The 27,109-nt window shown below is 43.9% G+C and overlaps 1 protein-coding gene across 1 annotated transcript in view; it reads left to right on the top strand.

Annotated features, from left to right (window-relative positions):
• PRDX6 (peroxiredoxin 6) overlaps positions 1 to 27,109 on the top strand; it is a 101,328-nt gene that overhangs the window by 63,622 nt on the left and 10,597 nt on the right. Inside the window, exon 3 of the mRNA XM_069231540.1 lies at positions 785 to 934. Within this exon, the coding sequence (XP_069087641.1) occupies positions 785 to 934 (150 nt within the window). The remainder of the gene's footprint in view (positions 1 to 784; positions 935 to 27,109) is intronic.

A 27,109-nucleotide genomic window follows, 5' to 3' on the forward strand; every position in this document is an offset into this window, starting at 1 on the left:
AAACAGTAATTGCAAACAATCCTCACATGACATTTGCATATTTTAAAGAGTATTGTTCTTTCTGCTGTTTTGAGGTATATTGAAGTGAAGGAAGACCAAGATGGCACTGTCTGTATTTCTATTCAGAATTCAGTTGCATGCTTTTGGCCCACCAAGAAGGGTGTGTGCTCTTGAAGATTCCAGTGCTGCTGTCCAGTGTCCGAAGAAGGGGGCGGTTCTGAAAAAGGAAACTTTTTTTTTTTTGCTATAGTTTGCTGAGCGTTTCTGTGGCTGGATATTGCAGTTGTGGTATATCAGGATAGAGAGGGGTGTAGTTGGTGGATTTATAGATCTTCAAACTCATATTAGGATGACACTAAACTTGAATATATTTTTTGAAGGAGTCTCGCTGTTTCACTTTAAAGGTACTACATCTAATCACATTGTGTTTGCTGCTGAGCAGAGCTGTGAACATTTGGTTCTTGTGTGCATCAGCAGTCGGAGGGTATACCATGGGTTTTGGTTGTAATTTTTTTTTTCTTCTCCATGTTAAGCATGATGGCGTCTTATCCTTCCTCCCAAAACTGGGGTGTTTAATTTCACAAAGCACAAAGATATTGCACAAATAGACCAGCAGCATTGGAAGGTACCCACCTCCTCCCAAAATCTGACAAGAGGAAGCTGCCGTCATTAATTGAAGTGTGCTGAAATTGTGTAAAGATTTTAATCATAGAACCAGGTATTTTTAGATGTGCTGCATGACTAATGTGTGCAAATTAACCGTAGTAATTTCCCTTTTTCTTAGGATATTAATGCTTACAATGGTGAGCTGGAGCCCAAAGAAACCCTGCCCTTTCCAATTATTGCGGACCCCAAGAGAGATCTGGCAGTTCAGCTGGGCATGCTGGACCCTGACGAGAAGGACAATGAAGGCATGCCAGTCACTGCTCGCTGTGTGAGTAATCTCTGTTACTAATCTTCTCTGCATATTTGCTTAGTTTATCTGCAAAATATGGCAGTTGTGCATGTGACCCTGATGAAGACCGCAACAAAATACTCCTTTCTGTGGACTTTTCTGGTACCAGTGAGCCGACTGGTTAGTTGATAGTCTGAACCTGACTGGAATGAAGGCCCTGCCTCCTAGGTCCCCTAAAGACTAAAAATTGCTGACTGCATCATCACTTTGGGAGGAAGCAGGATGGGATGCTGTTAATAAGCTACCTTCTCTATGCTGCAGAGGCCAAGTGTTTGAAGATAGTTTATGGATAATGTTAGGTTCTCCTGATTGCAATGTACTATATTTCATCATTACCCTTAGTATACTTCCATTTTTGGGGGGGTGGGGTGATTTGGAGACCATTGTTTTTGCAACTATGATTTTAGTACTCTAGGAAAAATGTGGAGACATTTGTCTAGTAAGTCGTATTGTGAAGCATGTTGCTTTTACATTTTTCAGGGGGGGGGGGCTTAATCAAATCTAGTACACAGTTGTTCAAATGACCATATTAACTGTGGCTGATTTGAAGGCAGACAACTTATGTGCGATCACATCTGCAGAGTCTTTTTCACTGCTCCCAACACCACCACCATTTTCCTTTGTGAAAATAGTTTTGGCAGCGAAAGAAGCATAACGAGCTGGAGACGGCCCCAATCACTCATCAGTGGGGATTTCAGTGTCATAACCAAGAATTGGTAAAGAAAACATCTTTATCTCCCCATGCTTTGGCCAAGTGAGCTGACTGTTTTTAATTTTAGTGTACCCGTGCATTGGCTCATGGTTAATACAGATCAAAATAGCATCCCAGAATGCACTTAATTGTTTTTATTTGTTTATTTTATTTTGTTTGCTAAACCATTTATTTCTTTGAAATGGTGGCAGATGTTTTAACACTAACATTGTCCTCCTGTACATAGCATAACCTAGTAATCATATGCCCTGTTGGCAATAATATGACAAGATGGCTTCCATAGCCACTGAGTCTCGAGGTGATCTACTTCTCAACAAAAAAAAAATCAACTGATTTGCAGGTTTCTGAATTGATGAAGTTCATCAAAACCCACTTTTAAAAAGGTTCATCAAGTAGGATCCTATTGTGTCCTGATGTAAAGAATAGTAGTTTTTGTGTGTGAGGTGTGACCACCCCACTCCCCGCCCTTTGCCCTCAAAACTAATATTACATTTTCAGTGTTAAAGCAGGCAGTACACATCTATTTTCAGTCTTACAATTTAAAGGCCTAATCGTGTTGCACCTTTTAAATGTGTTATAGGGCTATTCGGACTATTATTTGGTACTGATGGTCTGCCATTATGAAAATTGAGTGTCTCTGGTGATCTTCATCCTTCTTTACCAACCTACTTGTATTGTCAAGACATGCCTACACTTGTCCTCACCTCATTGGGTGTGTTGGCTGGTGGGCATGCAGGTGAGGGGAGACGGGCAGCAAGAATAATCTTCTAGTCTAGTGGTTGTCTTTGTCTGCCCAAACTCATGAAAATATGGCATGCCTGACTGGAAATCTCTCACACTCTGGTTTAAAAATCTTTTTTTTATTTTTTTATTTTTTATTGTGGGCTGTTGTTCATGCCCCCTATCCATACTTGCAAAGATTAAGTTTTCATGGATCTCTTTGTTGTCTGATCACATTCCATCCTCAATCTATGACTAGCTCTGGTGCCTTTCTTCCAGCACCCTCAGGAATACCCTTTTCGGTGTAAGTCTCCAGTGTTCTTGAATCTTTGGCCAGTCACGTGAAATGGCTGATTAAGTTGTAGGTGGGAAGGGGAAATTCCTCTGCCCATCTTCCACAATCTTCTTTTTTTTCTTTTTTTTTTTTTTAATGTAATTTTTTTTTATTATTTCTCCTTGAGGGTTACAGCATTAGTTTAGCTTTCACAGGGTTAATTAATGGACGTTCCGCCAGTTGGTCTTTGTAAGGATCAAGTATGTCTTAGCTTAAAGGGTGGAAAACTGGATTATGCATTGGAATTTTTTTTTTTTTTTTTTTTCCTCCGACAACAATTTCATATAACTTTCATACACGACATTACCTAGCTTAGAAATTTCTAAATAGTGTCACTCTTTAAAATACTGCTATTTTTGTAACACACGGAGGCAAATGTCCCTACTGCAGAATGTTTTTCTATGTAACTGTCTTGTACCGGTCTATGTACTTTAGGATATTCTGCCACCATTTTGTCTTGGCTTGTGTTACCTCCAGGAATAAATCTGCCACTCCATACCCTTATGGGGAAGCTGGAGGGCCTAATCTCTTGAAAGTGGGTCAATTCCAATCAATACGCCTGGTCGTCTTCAAAAACAACCAATCATTGATGGTTACAAGCTGAGCTGCCCAGTAATGTAGTTGTATTTCTGCAACTAATAGCTTCTCCAGCCAAACCAAATCAATCAGTTACTTACATTCGATAAGTAAGGGGTGTTTCGCTACCCACAAGTACCTATTATGTGTCAGCTCATATTTTGAATGAGCATTGTGGAATTCCGTGTGGGGAAAATCTGAAGACTGTACAGCGTTCTAGTTGTCATTTTGTACAGCGTTGCCTTGCTCCCAGTTTATAGAGGGATGGTGATCAATGTACATAATTTCCCTCACTTGTGTTATACAAGATGGCGGTCATTTTCAGGAACAATTTTCTTGACCGATAAAGCCACGAAGATTTTCAAACATTTGAACAATTTAGTCTGGTTTTGGAGTGAACTTTGCCTCTGCAACTGTGCAGACCTTATTTTTTTTTTCTTTAAACAGCACAATGACTAACTTGATCCAGATTAATATTGGACCAAAGAGATCCAGTATTTTCATTATTTGTGCACTGGTTGTGAGTGTCTTGGAGGAAAAGAAGGATGTCGTACACGTGTAGTGAGATATGATCATCTGCCATTCTACTGAAAAACTTCAAGTGCATCCTTCCTTACCAATTCAGCCAGTGGTTCTATTGCTAAGGCGGCCAGGTGTGAAAAGGGAAAAAGGGACCACCTTGCGTTTGTGCCTCTTTGGACTTGAAATTTACTTAACAGTACACAGTTGATTCTCCGTTCTAGCCTATGATGCCTTTATGTATTTTTTTTTTTTTTTTTTAACCTGAGCTAGCACCCAATTTTTCATAGGACTTGGAATAAATTGCCTCATTTTAGGGAATCAAATAATTTTTCAAACACTAGTATTGCCTGTATGTGTGACATCCCCTTGAGTTTATGGCTTCCATTTATGGGTGTCTGTAATTGCCTGAGGGAATGTCTTAAACTACTTATGGACATATGGACATAAAGCTGTTTTGATCCTAGTGTATTAGGGAAGCTATACATTTTATAGACTAGTTTGGAAGTATTTTCGCAAAGGTTTTTACCTTTTTATTAATGACTGTGGGACAGTAGGAGGAGCAAAGCTCCAGCTGCATTCTGGGTTTTGGGATAAACTATTCTAGTGGCCCCATGTATATCTTCTGGTAGCTGATTTCTCTGGTTGGCTTCTCTTCATAAGAATTACAAACTAAGATTAACAAGGAATGCAAATCTTCTAAAGATTTCACCAGGAATCCATTGGGACCCGAGGTTTTCAGATTGTATTTCCATAATTGACTCCAATATATTTTTTTTCAGGTGTAAGATGTTTCCTTGGGTCACAAAGTCTGACATAGTTAACATTGTAACTGATAAGTATGTGATGAGAGGAGTTTTAGTGGTTCTAGCAATATATAGAGCTATGCAAATGCGTGTGCTGCGTCAATCATGTCTGTGGTATTAATACTAGAGACTACTCGGGTTGACATTTCATTTCCCCCTTTTCTTTGTCTAGTAAGTCTCTTGAGTATCTACCCTGCTAATTAATACATTTTGGCCTAGCAATCCCTTTACTTAGCAGGGTTCTCTCTAAGCAGTAGATAACTTTTGTAGTCCATTCATCATCTCTGTCCCACTACACTTCCTCTGGATGGTTCTCTATTGATAGCCTAAAGTAAATACACTGCTGACGGAAGAAGTGCAGGCAGTTTGAGATGGGAAGGTGGGAAATCGGATTCACTTATCTGGAGAGATCATAATATGTTCACACAATAGTAGTTTCTACTTCTGTCTGACCAGTAGATCAGTTCAAGCATGGACATGTAATAAATATATTCTTACTAAATGTATGGTTATTGGTTACTCTTCACTGCATGTTATCTATTTTATAGATTTATACATTATCCTATTACCAGTAATAAAATGGGTTAGGATTTAAAACCCATAAGTGTAAAGTGTTTGATACAAACGGATTAAAACTAATTTCATGAGCTAGATTGAAATGCTCAACGCAACACCTGTTCAGACAGTCCTCTGCTAGTTAGAAAATTAAATATTAACAGACTAATATAGTATGTATACCTAATGTAAAAATGATAATTTTAAAACCCCTTGTAAAGGTGAAGGATTTTGAAATTAGAAACTTAAAAAATAGAGGCATCTTTAGCTTGATTTGTGAGGGCAGTGCCAGTATAGCAACCAGAATCTAGGATGCTGAATTGGTTACCTAAGTTGAAGCATGTATGTGCCAAAACACCTCAGGGTCAATTAAGGCAAAGTGATGTTAGTCTAGCCTATTGCTTAGACTTTTAGAAATGAAACCAAGGCTTTAACTTTCCCATTAAAACTTAGATTTGTATTTATCTTTGTAAGTTAAATGAACTATTTCTGAATTTGTCTATTTGTTATATACTTGTTTCTGCATTTATGCATATACTTTTAAGGTTCATATCATAGAAATTGCTTAGGCTGGGGTCCCTGGCTTCCAATAGTGATTTTATTGGTGGTTTACAGAAGTCATAAGGTTAAGAACAGCTGCCCTACAATGCCTCATTTTCCAGACTTAAACTTTTTTTTTTTTTTTTAACAAACGTGGCCAGTACATATCCACTTCAGCCAAGAGGATCTTAAAAATGCAGAACATATCAAGCACATAAAGCTCACCCAAACCTCTAAAACAAATTAACACAGGTATTACCTAGGACCTTTTCAGTCCCTGTGATCTTGGAGCCCACTGCAGACAGACTCTCAGCTTCAGTCAATTAACTTATTCTGCTTCTGCTGTGTTTGAGTAATGTCTATTAGGTGCCTTTAATCTACTATAAAATCAGTTTAACATGTTACTGATTTTATAGTAGGTTACTGTCCCTGCTAAAATAGGGACTGGTAACCTAATGCAAGTCAAATTGGAGGATTCCGTTCCTGGTCACAATGTGCTACAGACTGGGGGCGGGGGGGGGCAGGGGAGGGGGATAAGTCTCTTACCTTTTTGTTCAGTTACGCAAGTGAGATACAAAAAATGCTTTGGCCTTCAGTTTGAAAGCTAAGGTGATACTGGTTTAAAGTAGAGATTTTAAATGCATACTCATTAGCTGAATAGTATCTGGGATGAGCATTTAACCTTTAAAAGAAAATCTTTGCAAATGAGTGCACAAAGGACCACTCCTCTGCTATGAAGAAGTATTGATAAGAAATATGATGGGCAGTCAAGGATATAGGTTTTGTCTTTTTTTCCAGTGAGGTAAGAAAATGCTCAGCCCATTATATATTAAGTAGCTTCTCAGCTTTGATCAGAATCCCAGTAGAGGGAATATATTTGAAATTCCGAGAATCATGTCACCAACTTTGTCTTAAAGCAATAAAAGAAGAGGGGTTAATCTTCTTTGTCATCTATTTGTTTGGCTATACCAATTAAAAATTCAGATTTGGGGTCAAAGTTGTTCTGCCCACTAGTGGATCGGGGGGGGGGATCCACACCGTGGGGGGGGGGACAGAGTCTACTACATGCCATGGAATAAAAATAAAAAAAAGTGTGATGGCGGCGGCTGCCAAACAGTATGGACCTGGTTATGCCTCCACCCCAACTGAATGGGGAAAGCCTTTCAGCTTTCCCCCTGCACACTAAAACATGTTATCCCACGGCAAGCAAGAGGACATTTTGATTATTTTGGGTTTGGTTTTACGTTTGGGCCATGAGAGCTTGGCTAACTCAATATCGTCCCACTTGGAATGGTGAGGGCTGCACTTTTTGGACTTTAGGACGCTGCCATATAGAAAAATCCACAAGTCCTGGACACATCTGAAAACTAAACATCTGGGTGATTCCAGGGTGGTGTGCTTCACATGCACCCGCACCACTTTCCTACCTACAATGCCCTGCAAACTTCCAACTTTGCTGGATATCACACATTTTTGTGACAACCTTCCAAAATCTGCAGGAATCCACAAAATCCCTACCACCCAGCATGCTCATGTATACCGATTAAAAATTCTGCCCCACTTGATCGCTTAAAAGGTTTTTTTATTTATTTTTTTCGTCAAAACTGCCCTTTTGGACTGCCTTTGGTTCCCTCTCAATTTCAACATGTTTTTGTCTCTTCCCTGGCACAGGCACTTGGCCGTTGGGTGGTAGGAAATTTGGGCCGGTGCTGTGATCCTACACAAATGTAGGAACTGCGTGTGCGTGTGCGTGTGTGTGTGTGTGGGTTTTTTTTTTTTTTTTGTCGGCTAAATTTTGGGTTTGAGTAAGAAAACACTGGGGGATCCACGCAAGTCACACCTTCCTCAACTTCCACGGGTGTCTAGTTTTCAGAAATGTCTGGGTTGGTAGGTTTTGGTCCTGGGCTGCAGCCATACAGGGAAAACTCTGGTTCCCCCCTCCACCCCCCCCCCCCAGGCCTTAGGACTAACCACACAAGTGAGGTACAGTTTTTATCATGAGACTTGGAACGCTTGGTGGTAGGAAATTTGTGGCTCCTCACATTCCAGAACTTTGTCACCGAAACGTGAGGAAAAGTAAGTGTGTGTGTGTGTGTGTGTGTGTGTTTATTTAGTTAGTTATTTATTTATTTATTTATTTATTTATAGATTTTTAGTTTTTTTACTTTATTGAGGTTTGTAAAGGAATCTGGGCCCCACAAGTTATCCCATACTGGATTCTCCTCGGTGTCTAGTTTAAAAAAAAAAAAAAAAAATGCACAGGTTTGGTAGGTTTCCCTTGGTGCCGTCTGAGCTAGAGGCCAAAATCTACAGCTAGGGATTTTGCAAAAAACACTTCAGATTTCAGTGTAAAAATGTAATGTCATGTTGCGTTTCCTTTCTGATGGATACAACTACCTGTGAATTCCTCACCTAAAGAATTTTCCCCATACGCCAGCATCCAATGGAAATCTTCTTCTAGCTCTGCACGTCGACGATGATGTCACAATTGCCCGACTCCCACGCGGCGTCATATGACATAATCCAGGCAATAAGAGTTCCTCGTCAACGTGCAGATGTCAGTTCCCTTTTTTCCGTGCCTTCGAGTAACGTTTCATTCTTCGAGGCTACCAGGGAGCTACTGTTTCACTTCATGTGTTACAATGTCTCAGCCACGGAAGTCTGGTTTTAAACCCTGTAGGGAGTGCAGCGGCCGAATGTCGGTCACAGACCCACACCAATTGTTTGTGGTGTCTGAGCTCTGACCATGAGGTCGAAGCCTGCGGTTCATGTCAGCGCATGAATCCGAAAGGCTCTCAAGAAGCGGGAGGCCAAGTTGTTCTTGGCAAGGTCGAAGGAGAGACATTGTCGCAGGTCTTCCAAGTCGTCGAAATCCCACAGGTGTCATCGAGACTCACGATGCCGGTCGAGTAAGAACCGTTCCGGCTCGAGGTCGCCGTCAGCTTGACACCGAGTGACTTGGGAGGTTAGTCTGACACCTCTGCCTCAGACAACTCCTACTTCTCCGCCTCGGACAACTCCTACTTCTCCAACATCTCTGCTGTTGGGCTTCGAAGTTGATCCTCACCAGGATCTGGCGGTCTCTCCGGCGCAGACGGAGATGTCCAAACAGATGCCAGCGTTGCCTCAGGCACCGGCTCCACAAGGATATCCAGCGCCAGGCACAGACCCTGCCGCATTTCTTAATGCGATGTTCAACGTCTTTGCCACCATGGCTCCAGGAGATGGTCATTCGGGGCCTTCAGGTCCATTGGCTTATGACATGGGTGTTCGGCTCCATACAGACTGACGCTCTTCATGCCTTTCCTTCCTTTAGGGAAGTGCTGGTTTGGCGACGGTACCATTGGCATTGGCTAGAGGGCTGTGACGCCAACTACATATGCTGCCCCGGCGCCAATAAGTTCTCTGCAGCGTTCATCTACATTGAAGAAGCCGATGGATCCGGCGTCGGATGAATCCGATGGTCGCCGCCGTCCGATGTCTTCGGCGTCGGCAGACACCTTATCGACGCCGAGGATACAATCCAGGCTCTGCTCCAGGAGACTGGCTCTGAGGCTGCTTGAGGAGCAGGAGTATGAGAAGCAGCTCTTGGAAGAGTGTGATCGTGGAGCCCATGGGAGACCTGCAGGGCTTGGACACTGCTAGTGGTTTGGACACTTCCCCAGAGTGGGACTTGGCATCTCTGGGGGAGTACACTAAGGAGGCTGCCTCTTTCCATTCGGTGGTCAGGAAGGCAGCGAATTTTCTTGACCTTCCTCTTCCAACAGCAGATGTTAAGACTAACATTCTTACGGAGGTTTTGCATCCTTCCTCAGCTGTGGCAGAGCCGCTTCTTCCTTTTAATTAGTTGTTCATTGACCCAATAATGGAGGTGTGGAAGAAGCCTGTGACTTCTACGGCAGTAAATAGGTCGGTTGCGAGGAGGTATCGGGTGGCTCCTGGAGATCCAGAGTTCTTGTCCAGACATCAGACACAGGAGAGTTTGGTGGTGCAGCCTTCATGCTCCTCACGCTCTGCTCCAGGATCTTTTCCAGGGGTTCCTGCGGACAGGGAGTCCAAGAGAATGGACCAATGTGCTAAAAAGGCTTTCTCTTCAGGCAGCATAGCCCTCAAGTCTACGAATGCTACCTGTATCCTGGGCAGGTACATCTATGCTCTCATGGACGAGGCCAAGACACACTCTGCATTGCCTCAGGAGGTGCTTAACCTTTTGGCGGACGCTCGGGCGGCGACCCAGGTTATCCAATCTGGGCTTGATACATCAGGCTCTGTGGCCAGGGCTATGGGCACGTCCATAGCGACAAGATGGCATGCCTGGCTACCGTCTTCATGATTCTCTTCCGATGTCCAGACAACCTTACTCGATTTGCCCTTTCATGGGGATAAATTGTTTGGGACAAAAGCTGACTCTGCATTGGAGCGGTTCAAAGAGAGTAGGGCCATGGCAAGATCCTTAGGCTTGCAAGCTTCCACCTCACTTCCTTGATCGTTTAGGAGGTTTGGGCGTGGCTCTTCCTTTCGAGAGATTCTAGGCAGCAGGACAGCAACCTACTACAGCTCACCCCTATAGATCATTTAGGGGAAGGGGTAGGGTTCGTACCAGAGGGGCAGGGTTCGTACCAGAGGGGCCCCCCAGCAGCACTCTGCCTCTGCCTCTTCCCCTTCCTCCGGAGGGGTGAAGCAGGGAAAGCAGCCTTAGTCCTCCATCACTCCCTTTGCATGCATCTCCTGTAGGAGGGAGACTGTCTCAGTTTCTTCACATGTGGGAGTCCTAACATCGGACTGCCGGGTTACTGATATTGTGGGGAAAGGCTATACTCCTCCCTTTCGGGAGTTCCCCCTCCCATCCCTCCCCGTCCATCCTTCTGTTCGGAAGACCATCTTCTTTTACTACAACAGGAAGTACTAATCCTTTTGTCAAAAGGTGCAGTAGAGTTGGTTCCAGAGCAGGAGAGGGGTCAGGGCTGTTATTCAAGATATTTCCTGATCCCCCAGAAAGGATGGTCGGTTGAGGCTAATCCTGGACCTGGGGATTTTGAACTGGTTCCTCAAGCAGGAGTGCATGATGATAGCCAGGCATGCCATCTTGTCGCTATGGATGTGCCCATAGCCCTGGCCACAAAGTTCAAAATGCTGACAGGTTCTTTTGGCGCTGAACGAAGGGGATTGGATGGTGTCTGTCGAATTACAGGATGCTTACTTTCATATCCTGATCCTCAAGTTGCACAGGAAGTATCTCCGGCTTGTGGTGGGGTTGCAACACTATCAGTTTGCGGTCCTTCCGTTTGGTCTTTCTTCGGCACCTCGAGTCTTCACAAAGGTGATGGCGGTGGTTGCGGCAAAGCTCAGAAGGAGGGGGATAGCAGTATTCCCTTATCTGAATGATTGGTTGATCAAAGCTAAATCTCCAGAGCTCCTGCGGCGTCACCTACAATCAACATCCCAGTTGTTCGATCTGGGCTTTTCAGTGAATGTGCCCAAATCTCACCTGGAGCCCTCTCAGCGCCTCCTGTTCATGGGCCAGTACTGGACCCAATGTTAAATTGGGCCTTTCCTCCGCCACAGCGGCTTCAGGACATTCAGGCGCTGATTCCAATGTTCCAGAATGGGGCTGTCGTTCCAGTCCTCAAGGTCCTTCGTCTGCTCGGTCTGTTCGCTTCTTGCGTTCTGCTGGTTACTCATGCACGCTGGCACATGAGGGCTCTTCAGTGGTGCCTCCGCAGGCACTGGTTTCAACACAAAGGGGATCTCTAATCGATAAGGATCTCAAGAGACGCTGCAGCGGATCTTCAGTGGTGGTCTGCGGTCGGCAACCTTTCTCAAGGAAAACCGTTCTCGCTGTCGCCTCCAGTGGCTACAGTGATAACGGATGCCTCCACTCTAGGGTGGGGAGCTCATCTGGGGGACCTGGAGATCAAAGGCCATTGGTCTCCAGTGGAGCAGAGTTTTCACATCAATCTATTGGAATTGCGGGCTATATGTCTGGCTCTCAAGGCCTTCCTCCCTTCCCTTCGCGGTCGGTCAGTTCAAGTCCTAACGGACAACACTACTGCGATGTGGTATATAAACCAGCAGGGAGGAGTGGGGTTATACCTTCTCTGCAGAGAAGCTCTACGGCTCTGGTCCTGGGCTCAGGACCATCGGAATTGCATGGTAGCAAACCATTTGGCAGGAGTTCTGAATGTGCGTGCGGACATTCTCAGTCGGCGCATTTCGACTGATCACGATTGGCATCTTCATCCAGATCTGGTCCTTTACATCTTCCAGGTGTGGGGGTATCCACAGATAGACCTGTTTGCCACTCGGGAGAACACGCACTGCTCGTTGTTCTGCAGCCTCCAGTATCCGGTGCAAGGAGCTTTGGGGAACGCGTTTCAGATGTCCTGGAAGGGTCAACAGGACGAGAGAGTTCAGACAGGACGATCAGCTCTACGTCAGTTACGTGGGGAAGAGGAGAGGCAAAGCTGTCCACAAGAGAACGCTTTCCAGGTGGGTCGTTCTTTGCATTAAATTCTATTATTCTTTAGCAAAGAAGGAGCCTCCTGTGGGGTTAAGAGCCCATTGCACGAGAGTGAAGGTGGCCTCTTCAGCCTTAGCTAGAGGTGTTCCTGTGATTGACATCTGCAAGGCTGCAACTTGGGCATCCCTCCACACATGTGCTATACATTATTTGGATTCTGAGGTTAGGAGGGATGGCCGTTTTTGCACGGTCAGTGCTGCAGGATTTCTTGTTCTGACCATTCAGGCACCCACCACCGAGTGAGGTACTGCTTTTGGACTCTATTCTTTAGGTGAGGAATCAACAGGTAGTTGTATCCATCAGAAGAACAAGTTACTTACCTTCGGTAACGCCTTTTCTGGTGGATACATTAGCTACCTGTGGATTCTTCACGGTCCCACCCACCTCCCTGTTGCCTGATTGGTCTTACCAAGATATCCTTGGGTGAGCATCCGTATATTGTTGATGTGTTTTTATACTGGTGCAATGATTTATATATATAGTGTATATAGGGAGGGGGGGGTGTATGTGTGTGTGTGTGTGTGTGTGTGTGTGTGTGTATATATATATATATATGTGTGTGTGTGTGTGTGTGTATATATATATATATATATATATTGTATTGTAGGACTGTATACAGTAGGATGTTTATTTCTACTCGTTATGTTTCACATTGGTTGTAATAAATGATGGTATAAAATTTTGATTGATGTGTTCATGTCAGATTTGTAGTTTCAATGGTCACCTGTTAGCCTCAAAGGCACGTAAAAAATGGTGAAAATTGACGTCTGCACGTCGACGAGGACCTCTTGCCTGGATGACGTCCTACGGCATCGAGTGGGAGTCAGCAGTTGTAATGTCATCATCGACGTGCAGAGCATTAAGGAAATTTACGTCTGACGCTGGCGCATGGGGAAAATTCTTTAGGTGAGGAATCCACAGGTAGCTAATGTATCCACCAGAAAAGGCGTTACCAAAGGTAAGTAACTTGTTCATCGCAATCATTAGGCCTACCCATCAAGTGAGGTACCATTTTTATCGGGAGACTTGGAACACAGAATAGCAAAACAAGTGTTATTGCCCCTTGTCTTTCTCTACATTTTTTTTCTTTCATATGTAAGACAGTGTGTTTAAAAAACAAAACAAAAAAAAAGTCTATTTGAGTATTGTCCTGTAATTCACATGCTAGTATGGGCACCCCGGAATTCAGAGGTGTGCAAATAACCACTGCTTCTCAACACCTTATCTTGTGCCCATTTTGGAAATATAAAGGTTTTCTTGATACCTATTTTTCACTCTATATATTTCAGCAAATGAATTGCTGTATACCCGGTATAGAATGAAAACCCATTGCAAGGTGCAGCTCATTTATTGGCTCTGGGTACCTAGAGTTCTTGATGAACCCATAAGCCCTATCTATCCCAGCAACCAAAAGAGTCCAGCAGACGTAACCGTATATTGCTGTCAAATAACCTGACATCGCAGGAAAAAGTTAGAGTAAAACGTGGAGAAATATTATTATTATTTATTTATTTATTTATTTTTTATTTTTTTAAATCTCAATTTCAATTTTTTTTTATTTTTATTTCAGCTGTTCTTTTCTGTAGGGAAACCTTGTAGGATCTACACAAATTATCCCTTGTTGAATTCAGAATTTTGTTTGTTTCAGAAATGTTTAGCTTTCTCGGGTCCAGCAGTGGCTTCACACCAATTTCTGTTGCTCACTGGAAGGAGGCTGAAAGCACAAAAATAGGAAAAAAGGGGTATGTCCCAGTAAAATGCCAAAATTGTGTTGAAAAATGGGGTTTTCTGATTCAAGTCTGCCTGTTCCTGAAAGCTGGGAAGGTGGTGATCTTGGTACCGCAAACCCTTTGTTGATGCCATTTTCAGGGGCAAAAACCAAAAGCCTTCTTCTGCAGCCCTTTTTTCCCATTTTCTGAAAGGGTTAAGGGGGATTGAAGGATTATAGATTCTGCCTGTATCACGGCATGGGTCTGTTCTTGGAGTTGTGGCAGAAAGGAGAAATTAAGGGCAAATGCCATCAAAATGTATTTCTTGAAGTCTTTGGAAGAGTTTAACGCTTGCAGGCTGTTTCAGAGGACAAATGGGGGGAATAAGAAAAAATAAATGGTGGAGGGTGGAATATACGGACGGAAATAAATCTAATAACACGATTCTTCCACACTTTCATTTTTTGCTTTCTGGTTCACGTTTATTAGCCTGAATGCTTGGAAGGATAGGGTGGTATTAATCTCCATTAGAAACCTTCCATCTTCGGATCTTTCATGTAGTTAGGCTCCTGCATACAAATTTCTGTGTTTTACTGGTGGCAGCTGGTGGGAATTGAAAGGGTTGGGGTGTCTCTTGTTTGCTTTTAACATTCAGGAGTGTTTCACTTCAGTACTCTGTTTATACCACGATATTGAGAGGCATTTATTACAACTGTTGATAAATGCCTCTCAATTTAGTGATATGAACTGATATACTAAAGTGAAATGCTCCTTAATGTTAAAAGCAAACCGCCTAGAGCACATTTATCTCTTCTGGATACAGGCATCCTGAACTCCCATATTTGAAAGTGCTCTCTTGCATGCTTTTAAAATTAGGAGCGATTTACTTTAGTACCACAGTTTATATCACTAAATTGAGAGGCATTAATTGTCAGTTTTAATAAATGCCTCACAATATAGTGATATAAACTGATGTATAATGTAAAACGCTCTGCATGATAATGGCACACAAAGGGAACACTTTTAAATAAATCAGTTGCTGATGTGTGGTCTGCGAGTCTGCTGTTTCTTTTTAAAAAAAACAGTAATAAACTGCTTGCTGGAATGGTGGAAGGCCTCCATCACTCCCTGCCCCACTTACATGGAAAATCCTGCTCTAGAACACGCATAGCAGCTCTCAACAGGGTGTGCTGCTGTTCCAGTCCAGGATGGGAGGCTTGAGCGTGCCAAGCACACCCTCTCGGTCTCCGATGCAAAAGCATGCATGTGGCTCAAGGTCCGAGTATTAAGACTCTGACCTCGAGTCACATGCTTGCAATCCTTCACAGGCTGCAAGTGACACATTGTTCCAAAACCTCATAGGTGACTAATTGGGAAAGGGTGTTGCTTGCTGCCTCTGAAAGTGATTGGCAGGGAGTCCCAGGAATACAGGGCTTATGCCCGAGACTTCTGGGGCTGCTTGTAGATATGACTCTGCTGGAATCGCAAATGGGAGGTCTCTTCAGACCTCCAAACCATGGATGGCACTAGGTCAGCCCTTAACCTTTGTAGGAATTTATTTAGAAAGGAAAATGTGATGGACACTGTAGGAAAGTACCATCTTGCCTGGCACGTTACCCCCATATTTCACTGTATATATGTTTTAGTCTGTGTCACTGGGACCCTGCCAGGCAGGGCCCCAGTGCTCAGAAGTATGTGTCCTGTATGTGTTCCCTGTGTGATGCCTCACTGTCTCACTGAGGCTCTAACCAGAACCTCAGTGGTTATGCTCTCTCTGCTTTACAAATTTGTCACTAACAGGCTAGTGACTAAATTTACCAATTCACATTGGCATACTGGTACACCCATATAATTCCCTTGTATATGGTACTGAGGTACCCAGGGTATTGGGGTTCCAGGAGATCCCTATGGGCTGCAGCATTTCTTTTGCCACCCATAGGGAGCTCTGACCATTCTTACACAGGCCTGCCACTGCAGCCTGAGTGAAATAATGTCCACGTTATTTCACAGCCATTTACCACTGCACTTAAGTAACTTATAAGTCACCTATATGTCTAACCTTCACCTGGTGAAGGTTGGGTGCAAAGTTACTTAGTGTGTGGGCACCCTGGCACTAGCCAAGATGCCCCCACATCGTTCAGGGCAAAATCCCCGTACCTTGTGAGTGCGGGGGCACCATTACACATGTGCACTATATATAGGTCACTACCTATGTATAGCGTCACAATGGTAACTCCAAACATGGCCATGTAACATGTCTAAGATCATGGAATTGTCACCCCAATACCGTTCTGGTATTGGGGCGACAATTCCATGATCCTCCCGGGTCTCTAGCACAGAACCCGGGTACTGCCAAACTGCCTTTCCGGGGTCTCCACTGCAGCTGCTGCTGCTGCCAACCCCTCAGACAGTTTTCTGCCCTCCTGGGGTCCAGGCAGCCCTGGCCCAGGAAGGCAGGACAAAGGATTTCCTCAGAGGGTGTTACACCCTCTCCCTTTGGAAATAGGTGTGAAGGGCTGGGGAGGAGTAGCCTCCCCCCAGCCTCTGGAAATGCTTTGATGGGCACAGATGGTGCCCATCTCTGCATAAGCCAGTCTACACCAGTTCAGGGATCCCCCAGCAATGCTCTGGCGTGAAACTAGGCAAAGGAAAGGGGAGTGACCACTCCCCTGACCAGTACCTCCCAGGGGAGGTGCCCATAGCTCCTCCAGTGTGTCCCAGACCCCTGCCATCTTGGAAACAGAGGTGTTGGGGGGCACACTGGACTGCTCTGAGTGGCCAGTGCCAGCAGGTGACGTCAGACTCCTTCTTAAAGGAGAATTGGCTACCAAGAGAGGTAAGAGCCTAACTTGGTAGCCAAACCTCCTTTTCTGGCTATTTAGGGTCTCTGCTGTGGGGAATTCTTCAGATAACGAATGCAAGAGCTCACCAGAGTTCCTCTGCATCTCCCTCTTCACTTTCTACCAAAGGATCGACCGCTGACTGCTCCAGGACGCATGCAAAACCGCAACAAAGTAGCAAGACGACTACCGGCAACATTGTAGCGCCTAATCCTGGCGGCTTTCTTGACTGTTTCCAGGTGGTGCATGCTCTGGGGGTAGCTTGCCTTCACCCTGCACCAGAAGCTCCGAAGAAATCTCTGGGGGGTCGACGGAATCTTCCCCCTGCTAACGCAGGCACCAAAAGACTGCATCACTGGTCCTCTGGGTCCCCTCTCATCCTGACGGTTGTGGTCCCTGAAACACAGCGACTCTGTCAAAGTGACTCCCACAGTCCAGTGACTCTTCAGTCCAAGTTTGGTGGAGGTAAGTCCTTGCCTCCCCACGCTAGACTGCAAAGCTGTGTACCACGTGATTTGCAGCTGCTACGGCTCCTGTGCACTCTTCCAGGATTTCCTTTGTGCACAGCCAAGCCTGGGTCCCCAGCACTCAGTCCTGCAGTGCACAACCTTCTGAGTTGTCCTCCGGTGTCGTGGGACTCCCTTTTGTAACTTCGCGTGGACTCTGGTTCACTCTTCTTCTAAGTGCATGTTGGGGTACTTCTGTGGGCGCCCCCTCTGTCTCCTCCTCCAAAAGGCAACATCCTGGTCCCTCCTGGGCCACAGCAGCACCCAAAAATCTCTACTGCAACCCTTGCAGCTAGCAAGGCTTGTTTGCCGTCTTTCTGCATGGGAACACCTCTGCAAGCTTCATCGCGATGTGGTACATCTGTCTTCCAGAGGAGAAGTTCCTAGTCCTCTTCTTTCTTGCAGAACACCAAGCTTCTTCCAACCAGTGGCAGCTTTCTTGCACCTTCAGCTGGGGTTTCTTGGGCTCCTAATTCCCCCCCCCCCCCCCCAACCCAGATACTGTCGCGACTATTGGACTTGGTCCCCTAGTCTTACAGGTACTCAGGTCCGGAAATCTGTCAGTGCACTGCTGGTGTTTGTTTGTTCTTCCTGCAGAATCCCCCTATCTTGACTTCTGTGCTCTCTGGGGGTAGTAGGTGCACTTTACTCCTAGTTTTCAGGGTCTTGGGGTGGTGTATTTTTCTAACCCTAACTGTTTTCTTACAGTCCCAGCGACCCTCTACAAGCTCACATAGATCTGGGATCCATTTATGGTTTGCATTCCACTTTGAGTATATGGTTTGTGTTGCCCCTATACCTATGTGCTCCTATTGTGATTCTACACTGTTTGCATTACTTTTCTTGCTATTACTTACCTAATTTTGGTTTGTGTACATATAACTTGTGTATATTGCTTACCTTCTTACTGAGAGTACTCACTGAGATACTTGTGGTATATTGTCATAAAAATTAAGTACCTTTATTTTTAGTAACTCAGTGTATTGTGTTTTCCTATGATGTGCATATGATATAAGTGGTATAGTAGGAACTTTACATGTCTCCTAGTTCAGCCTAAGCTGCTTTGCCATAGCTACCTTCTATCAGTCTAAGCTGCTAGAAACACCTCTTCTACTCTAATAAGGGATAACTGGACCTGGCACAAGGTGCAAGTACCTCTGGTAACCACTACAAGCCAGGCCAGCCTCCTACAGACACATGCTCACTACAGAGACAGCCAGGCACTTGAGCAGGCTTAAAGCCCTTATTTAATTAAAACAACAAAACGTGGATGGTAATTGGTTTTTGAAACTACCATCCCCACAACTTGGGAAAATGAGGTGGGTGGCACCCTCTACTGGCAGCAGCTGCTGCTCTTTTTACTCTTGAAGGTGAAACCTGACCAGGCATAAGAGTCAAAACTATCACATTTATTTGAAACCAGTGCAATTGACCTCAAAAGTAAATGTTTCCCGAAGCTGTACCTCCCTTATTTGTTTTCAGGTTTTATGTGGTAAATGCGGTCTTAAAAGTTATAAATCTCTTCAATGCTGGCTGGATGCCAATGTATTTGAAGGCCTTGGGCTGTTCTTTGCTTGGCCAATTATGTTTGGAATGCTTGTCAGAGGTGCAATATCATAGATGCAGGTGTAGTGTCTTGCATGATTTAGAACTGAACCTTTCTTGGACTCTGCAACAATGTGACATAATTGCTAGAAAAAAGAAATGTAATGAAAGCTTGGCTTAGAATGTTGAAGTTAAATGGTACACGCAGATTAATTAGAACATGTGATTTACAGCTCTGTGTGGCCTAGTTATCCTGCAGGTCTCAGGCTGGGGAAGCGCTACAACAGACTGAGATTTTTGGGGGGGGGGGGGGTTGGGGGAGAGGAATTATTAACCTGACAAAGAAGAAAGTGCTGTCCTGGGGAGTTTACTTTGGTTCAGGCAAACTGCTCGTGCTTGCCTCGTGTGCCTTCGTGGAAGTGCGGAGTCAGTGGTTGGTGTATGTGAAGTCGAAGCTCAACTCCACTGATGTAAAGCATGTCAATGGAAAGAGCTGATGGAATAGTCTATGCATAGTTGGCCAAGATACTACAACCAAGATCTACAAAAATATACCGCGCTGCCATGCAAAATAGTTATACTGTATACAGAGCAATAACACTGAAGGCAGATTCAACCAGGTTTACCAACCACAGTTAGACAATTATCAGATACCAAATACTGCTGACTGACAGAACAATTATAAAAGGTTCATACTGTTAATAATCTTACTTGAGTCTTGCTGAGTGGAGCATTACAACCTCTGCACTGGGTTGGGAGGCCCACGAAAAAGCACTGGGGTTGTGCTTGCTGAGCTCTCCAATACCTGAAGCAGCATACAATCGAAGCTGCCAGGTGGCTGCTCAGAACAACTCAATGAGTGACTGGGCTCTGGAGACCAAAAAGAAGGTACAAACTCCAAAGACTGTCCTGGATGACCTGGAGGCTGAAACATCGTCGGGCCTTGGTGATGATGCAGATTCCCAGGGACAGTTGACAGCATTGAACAGGAATGCACCCTCAACGTCAGCCACTCCCATGAAGAGTTACAATGCTTCCGTCTTCCTCAAACCACCACTATTCGACACGGCTAAAAAGAAAAATATTGGCGCTAGATGAACTACATAGACACGAAGATTTCATGGGTAGAGTTGGAGAGACTGATAACAGGAAGATTATGAGATATCTCCAGTGATGGGGTGACAGACGTCCTACAGAAAATGCCAGAAACTGACGGTCACCTGCTAAGAATGTGTTAAATATGAAGTTTAATCCAGTACCAAACATTGACTATGAACAATGTTTTCAGTCAAGAACGTCAGAGTTGGTGAAACAATTGAATTTGTGGAAAGGCTTTCTACACTCCTCAAACACTGGAAGGTCAATGAGCTTAATGATAAAGTAGCCGTGCGGCTTAGAGTGATCAATGGATGTTTGTCTTAGTCATTCAGGTGACGATTGGCGAGAAACTTAGTCTGGAGGGAATGTTGATGGCTGCCAGAGCTGAGGAACCTTCTGAGACAAGCTGCCGACGTGGAGGCTGGACGTGCCCAGAGCAGGTCAGCCACGAGTGTGGAAAATAATTTGTAACAAGTCTAAAGGATCTAGTGTGATGTTTACACTCAAAGGTGTGCTTCAGGTGTGGATTTGCATTTCTACACGAGTGTCCCACCACTGGTCACATGTGCAAAGACTGTGGTAAAGAGAACCATTTTGTGACAATGTGCACAGCAAAGGAAGAAGTGCATCAAAACATGAAGACAAAATGGCTGCCGTAATGTTGCAGAAGCAACGTTACCACCCCCACAAAGTAAAGCGACATCAGTTGAGGCAAATAGATACTAAACAAAGTCAGTCATTGTCAAACAGTTCTTCAGGCTCAATAATAAGTGAAAGTGAAGAAAGTGCTTGTGCCATGTCAGTGCATAGCTCAGAAAAACGTGCACATGTCACCTGTGAGGAGAAACATTAGTCAAAGAAAAGTCAACATGTCAAAGTAATACTTTTCAATATCAATAGTAATACTTCGATAAGTATAATGCCAAGAGAAAAGTACAATGAACTGTCTCTGTTACAGCAGCTTACACCATCAAAGGCCAAAGTGTATGTGTCTGCTGCATCAACACCCATTAAACTAAAGGCTTTTCTATAGCGTCATTGAAGCATAGGAGTACAAGCACTGCTCCATGTGCTTTTAGGTACAACGGCAAGTGCTTGCTTGCTCTGTTTCAACATAGCTGCTGACATGAGTCTGATTTTGAATGAAGTATAACATGAATGCTCATCATGAAATTGTAAGTCAATTCCCTTCATTGTTTTATGGTTTAGGAATGTTAAACTATGGAAGTAAAACTGCATATTCATGAGATGTCCTCCTGTTGCTCTGAGTCGGACGAGTTGCTTTCAGTTTACAAGAAGCTGTTCAAAAAGAACTTAGATCATGACTTTGACATTCCACTGATCCAAGGGTCTTCTCCCATAGTAGTGTCTAAAAAGGTCCTTGAAGGAGCTGTGTGCTTATGCGTTGACATACACTAGGCAAAACGATTTAACAAGTGCAACATCCAGGGGTGCACATTGCTGACATGATCACGCAATTGAATGGTGCCAAAATCTTCTCCCAACTTGATTTGAATAAAAGATATCATCAGTTAACACTAAGAGAAAACTGCAGATATATTACATCCTTTGCTACAGATTGGTTTGTTCCGATACAAGAGACTGAGTTCTAGTTTGTCATTTGTGGCAGAACTTTTCCTAGATGTCATACAACTCATCATACAATCTGTTGTGAACGCATTTAACTATAGCGATGACAGACTGGATTTTGGAACTACACAGAAAGAGCGCAGTAGAGCCCCCTCATACAAGTACGTCAGTTACTCAATGATACTGAAATGCCTTGGCCATATTCTTTCTAATGGGGTCATGACTCCTGAGCCTGCAAAAGTCCATGCCTTGACAAATGCTGAACCTTCTCAAGGTTCCCCCCCCCCCCCTTCAAATGTATCAGTGGTACATTTTCCTGGAATGCCCAGGTACTGTTAACAATACATAAAAGGAGTTTGCCAGTTTCGGTGCTCCATTACGAGAATTAACAAAGAAAAATGTTTCTTTTAAATGGTCACAAGAATGTGAAAAGTTTCAAGAACATCAAACATGCCATTTAAAATGCTATATAAATGGCGTACTTCAATCCAAAGCTCCATGACAAGATTGTGGTTGACGCTAGCCCTGTTTGGTAAGGCGGCACTATACTTGCACAGCATAGTGAACACCCAAATGCAAGATGGCATATGGTCCCCATTACTAGTAGAAGTTAGTCTCAAACAGAATGTGCTTATTCACCGCCCGAAAAGGAAAGTTTGGCTATAGTATGGGCTTGTGAACATTTCCATGTATTCCTGTGGGGAAAGCCTTTTAGGCTGGTGAATGATCATCACACTTCGCTGACAATCTTCGGTAATCCAAAGGCCAAGATGCTGCTTCGAACTGAAAGATGAGGACTAAAATTGTAAGAGTATGATTACATAACTGCATCGACCAGGAAAGGATCAAAATCCTGACTAATTTTGAGAATGCGTATTCAAGGTCATGGTACCATCCAAAATGGCTGAGGCCTACATCAGTTTCATTGTCAACTCAAGTACACCAGCTGCTGCATCGTTAGCCCAGATTTTCACCCATACAGGTCAAGATAGTGGCCTCCTAAAGATAACTTATTAGCACATCAATCATGGAACAAACTTGTTCAACCTCTCAATTATGGTGAATATCAAAAGTACAAGAATGTTAAAGATTAATTGTCCATAACTCAGGAAGGAGCTATACTACAAAAATCGATCTCGATTCCAGAGAGTCTATGACAAAGGGATATAGAAGTCGCTCATGTGGACATCGTGGTATTGTTGCCACAAAGAGTGCTCCGAGTTGAAAAACTCCAAGCCTGTCACTTATCAATTACCTGTCAACCAAAGTCATTCAACATACTCTGAAAATGTCAGATCTCCCTAAACATGCCTGGGAAAGAATAGCCATCGATTTCTTGGGTCCACTTGACAATGGACATAATTTAATGGTGATCGTAGATGAATATTCACGTTTTTTCTTTGGTCGAAGATCTCCCATCCACGACACATGAGTGAGTAAGCGAAAAACTTGATGGCATCCTTGCAACATTGGGCTTACCAGCCATTGTGAAGTCTGACGTGGTCTGCGCTTCCACAGAATTCCAAGAATTTATGGAGAATCTGAACATAAAGCATCAAAAGATTATACCCTTGTGGCCACAGGCCAACAGACTTGTTGAGTTTTAGTACGCTAAAGAAAGCAGCGCAGCATGCAACTCACGAGAAGCTCAGTCTAAAAACTGTACTGAACTCTGCAATCTTATTTATTTATGAAGGGATAGTTGAACATGTTTCTCTAGATGTATCTGTCTCATGATTTTCTAAATTAGCAATTTTTCATTTAACAGGGGTAGATATTTTGTCTTGCATGAGTTAGAACTGAACCTTTCTGGCTTCCTGAGGAATCGGTTTCAATGTGACATAGTCACTAAAATAGAATGTAATGAAAGCTTAGCTTAGAACAGTGCTTCCCAACCTCTTGCCCCAATAACCCCCAAGCAATTTGTATAATTTAAATTCCAAACATTTAAACAGTAATTTGCAAACCATTACACACCAAACAAATACTCAAATTACTAAAGATATAGGCCCTCATCACAAGATTGGCGGCAAATGCCACCCACCATCACGGTGACAGCTGCCACCATACCATCGCTGTGGCTACTGACCGTCCATTGAATTAGGACCGTAGCCAGAATTCTGCCAGAAGGCTGGCGGAATTCCAGCTTCTGTCATGACGGTGGTAAGGTGGCACTGCTGCCAGCAAAACACCACCTACCATATAATTTCCTTTGATACGGCCTGGTGGTGTTTTGCTGGCGGACGCTGCTGCTGGCAGCAGCACCGCATCCAGTCTCCTGCTGGAGGACCCACTGCAAGCAGGTAAGTCGGGTTCCCTGACAGAAGGAGGGGGGGGGGGGCGGTTGGAGGTGTTGTGTGTGTGACTGTTTGCATGCATGTGTAATGCATGCATGCATGCGTGGGTGGGTGTGTGAGAAAGTGCATGTTGTGTCGTGTGATTGCATGTGTGCCTGGATGTATGGTCGTGAGTATGCATGCATGGGTTAATGTGCGTGTATGGGTTTGTATGGGGAGGGAGGAGACCCCCACCAGTGCCAGGGAAGGAATTTCCTGGCACTGATGGTGCCTCCTGCCATGGTTTCCATGGCGGTACAGAAACCACGGAAACCATGGCAGTGGGCGGGGTCAAAATTCCATGAGCGGCCTAGTGACTGCAGCTGTGGCGGTCGGTGTGTTAACTTGGCGGCTTGGCTTTGGCCACACCACTGATGTCAAAGTAGTAGATGTATGTCCAGCACCCTGTTGGCGGTATTACCGCCACTATCGCACCGACCGCCGGGGTCATAATGACCCCCTAAATTATTTTATCTTGAGAAAATATGCAAAAAATAAACTTTTAATGGGAAGGTTGTCGCTGCATCTTGGCGAATAACTTTTCAATGTTTGGTTTAATGAAAGCCGAATCCTCAGGTCAGGTTCTACATTTCCCCTGTCTCAATTGTTTTTTGTATAGGAGACCTGAGAAAGCTTTTTCACATATGTGGTGCGGAAGGAAGTAAAACCATAGGGACCTCTCGACAGCATCTGTCACATGTGTAATTCATTTGTTTTGTAGCAACTCCCCTACCAGTGTAGGGTGTTGGAGCACTTTAAAGGGGACTACAAGGTGTAGGATTCACATGTCATCCACGCATAGGCATTTTCTAAGAGTGTTTGGTATAAAGAAGCACAAACTCAGGATTCAGAACATTAGTGGTTAGTATTGCCTTTAATAAGAATGTATTTCTACACAAGCAAACCTTTAGCTGCTTAAGGAAAATGAAAGGCTGGGGGAAAACATGACTTTCTAATTTGTGCCATGCAGTTTGCATGCAAGGGTTTGGCAGTTTATAGCTCACTGTGCTAGGTTAAGATTGTAACTTATGAAATGATCAGTGGCAAAAGAATCTGACAAAAGAAGTAACCCACTGTGCTATGCACATAAAATATTGTTCTTTGCATGACACGTTCTTTGCCGCAGGCATATTAACAATCTGTGGTACCATAGAGGAGTCAAAACTGTCACTAGACAAAACTCCCATCTCTCCTGCAGGAACATTGTTCACCAGAGTTATCTTTATGCTTTATTTTTTGCCTTACTGATGCTTGATGTACAAAACTCTGCAGTGCTTTTAAAACTGTTGCACCAAGGAAGTCACAAATATAAAAGCACCCACTTTTCTGGCAGAGGCCCCAGCTGGGGAAGTTCCTTCCTGCCGGCCCAGACCTGTGGATCCCCTGTGAATGTCAGACTACTGGGGAGGGGGCTGGAGACCACTGGTTGGGAATCGCTGGATTATGTGGACAAGCATTAGGCTCTATTAAAACAAACCGGAGAGGTTTTTGTATAGCGCATATCCTGATCTTGTATACTTTAAAGGTGCTTTCATATGTGATAATGAAGAAAAAGTAAGCAAAGTGAAATGAAACAGTTGCCTAGGATCATACAAATTGGGTCAGTGAAAGAGCCATGATTGAGCCCATGCTTCTGGTTTCACATTGTGCAGTTCAGCCACTAGATGGGTATCTCTTTCCCAGGCTAGTTTTTCTTCAACCTTTAATGTTCAGTCTCATTGTTGGTGCATGCGGTTAGAGTACAGGTGGCAGAGAAGCCACATAAAGGCTAGGCTCATTTTAGCTTGATGATCCAGTAAAAACTGATGTAGGTATTTGGCTCAAGCCTTTAGTGACTTGCCCCCCCCCCCCCCCCCCCCCTCTATTACATACATTTCAATTAAGGAGGACAGACCTAGAAACAATATGATTTGGCCATTCTCCTACAGTATAGTGAAGCAAGAGCACCACAGTGCAGGACTTTGTTTCAAGGCCCATACATTTCTAACGTCCTTAAGTCAGTGTACTATGAGACTGTTACTCTAAACCGCCCCCCGTGGGTAAAATCAAACTATTGTTCCATTACAGTCCTTTTTTTTTTTTCTTATCCCTTAGTTGCATCAAACTAAACACTGATAGTAAGATCTTCCTATCCCTGTTTAAAAATAAAATAAAAAAAATAATAATAAAAACAAGCATTTGCAATGCAATGGGTCTCCCATTCACTCCAGTTAGAGGTATTGGCATTGTGAATTCCTAAATGGACTTTTCAAGCCTATTCAAAGCACCATTGCCGCCATGAGCACGAAGGAGAGACCCAAAAGGAAAAAGAAGTTCCCTTGCAGTCAAACATATCAGCAATTGTACAATTATCCATGTAACAGGGTAAGTCTGCAAGATGGGCGTGAGGTGAGCGTGGTTAAAAGCCCACAATCCTTACAACCGGTCAAAGGACGGGCGCGTTTGGCCTAAACAAGGAAGAGGATGAAACAACATATGGCCAGAGAGTGCAAAGCAGAGAGGCGCAATAGTACATGTGCTGGCTATCAGCAATTCATTCTCCAATGCCATAGCAGGCTACCGATAATGGTGATGCAGGGCCCTTCATTTGTGTTCCATCACAGACATTTCCTGCCCATAAGTAATAATTGGTTTCCATTTCTTTTAACTCGCTCGTGTGTAGCAGGAATCCCAGTTGCTCTTCTAATCATAGGAATGCAGATCCCCCTCATTAACAGCACATACTTATGGAGATGGTTAAGGGAAGCGTGGCTTCTGTATTAAAGCAAGCAGCAACTCTAGGAGATCCGTACCTCTAAGAAAGACAGCACGCTTCAGTGCATGAAGACATTTATAAAAATATACTGATGCTGCCACTGCAGCACTGTCCAATCACAGACACCAATGCTGAAATTCCTTAAAATTAATTAAATATTTAGCCACATGAACAGAAAGGTCTCTTTTTTTTTTTTTCTTTTTAATTATGAATTATAATTGATAAATACAGAGTAAGTATAGCTTGTTAAAGTAATCTCATCAGGTATATCCCTGTGCAGGGGGTGGCTGCAGCAATATGACTCAAGTCTGCATGCATGTGGACAAATCTATTTGAAATCGTCCTAGTTTTAGGGCATGTATGTAAACTAGGTATAAATTGCTGATACGTTTGGCGTGGGGTGTGTGTCGAGAAAGGGGGGTGATAGTAGAACAGCAAAAACTCCATGTTCGCTTTGCTCCTTCTGTGCCAGCTGTGTGTACGTATTAATGAG

The sequence above is a fragment of the Pleurodeles waltl genome, chromosome 4_2, assembly GCF_031143425.1.
Source record: "Pleurodeles waltl isolate 20211129_DDA chromosome 4_2, aPleWal1.hap1.20221129, whole genome shotgun sequence".
In the NCBI taxonomy this organism is placed as follows: Eukaryota; Metazoa; Chordata; class Amphibia; order Caudata; family Salamandridae; genus Pleurodeles; species Pleurodeles waltl.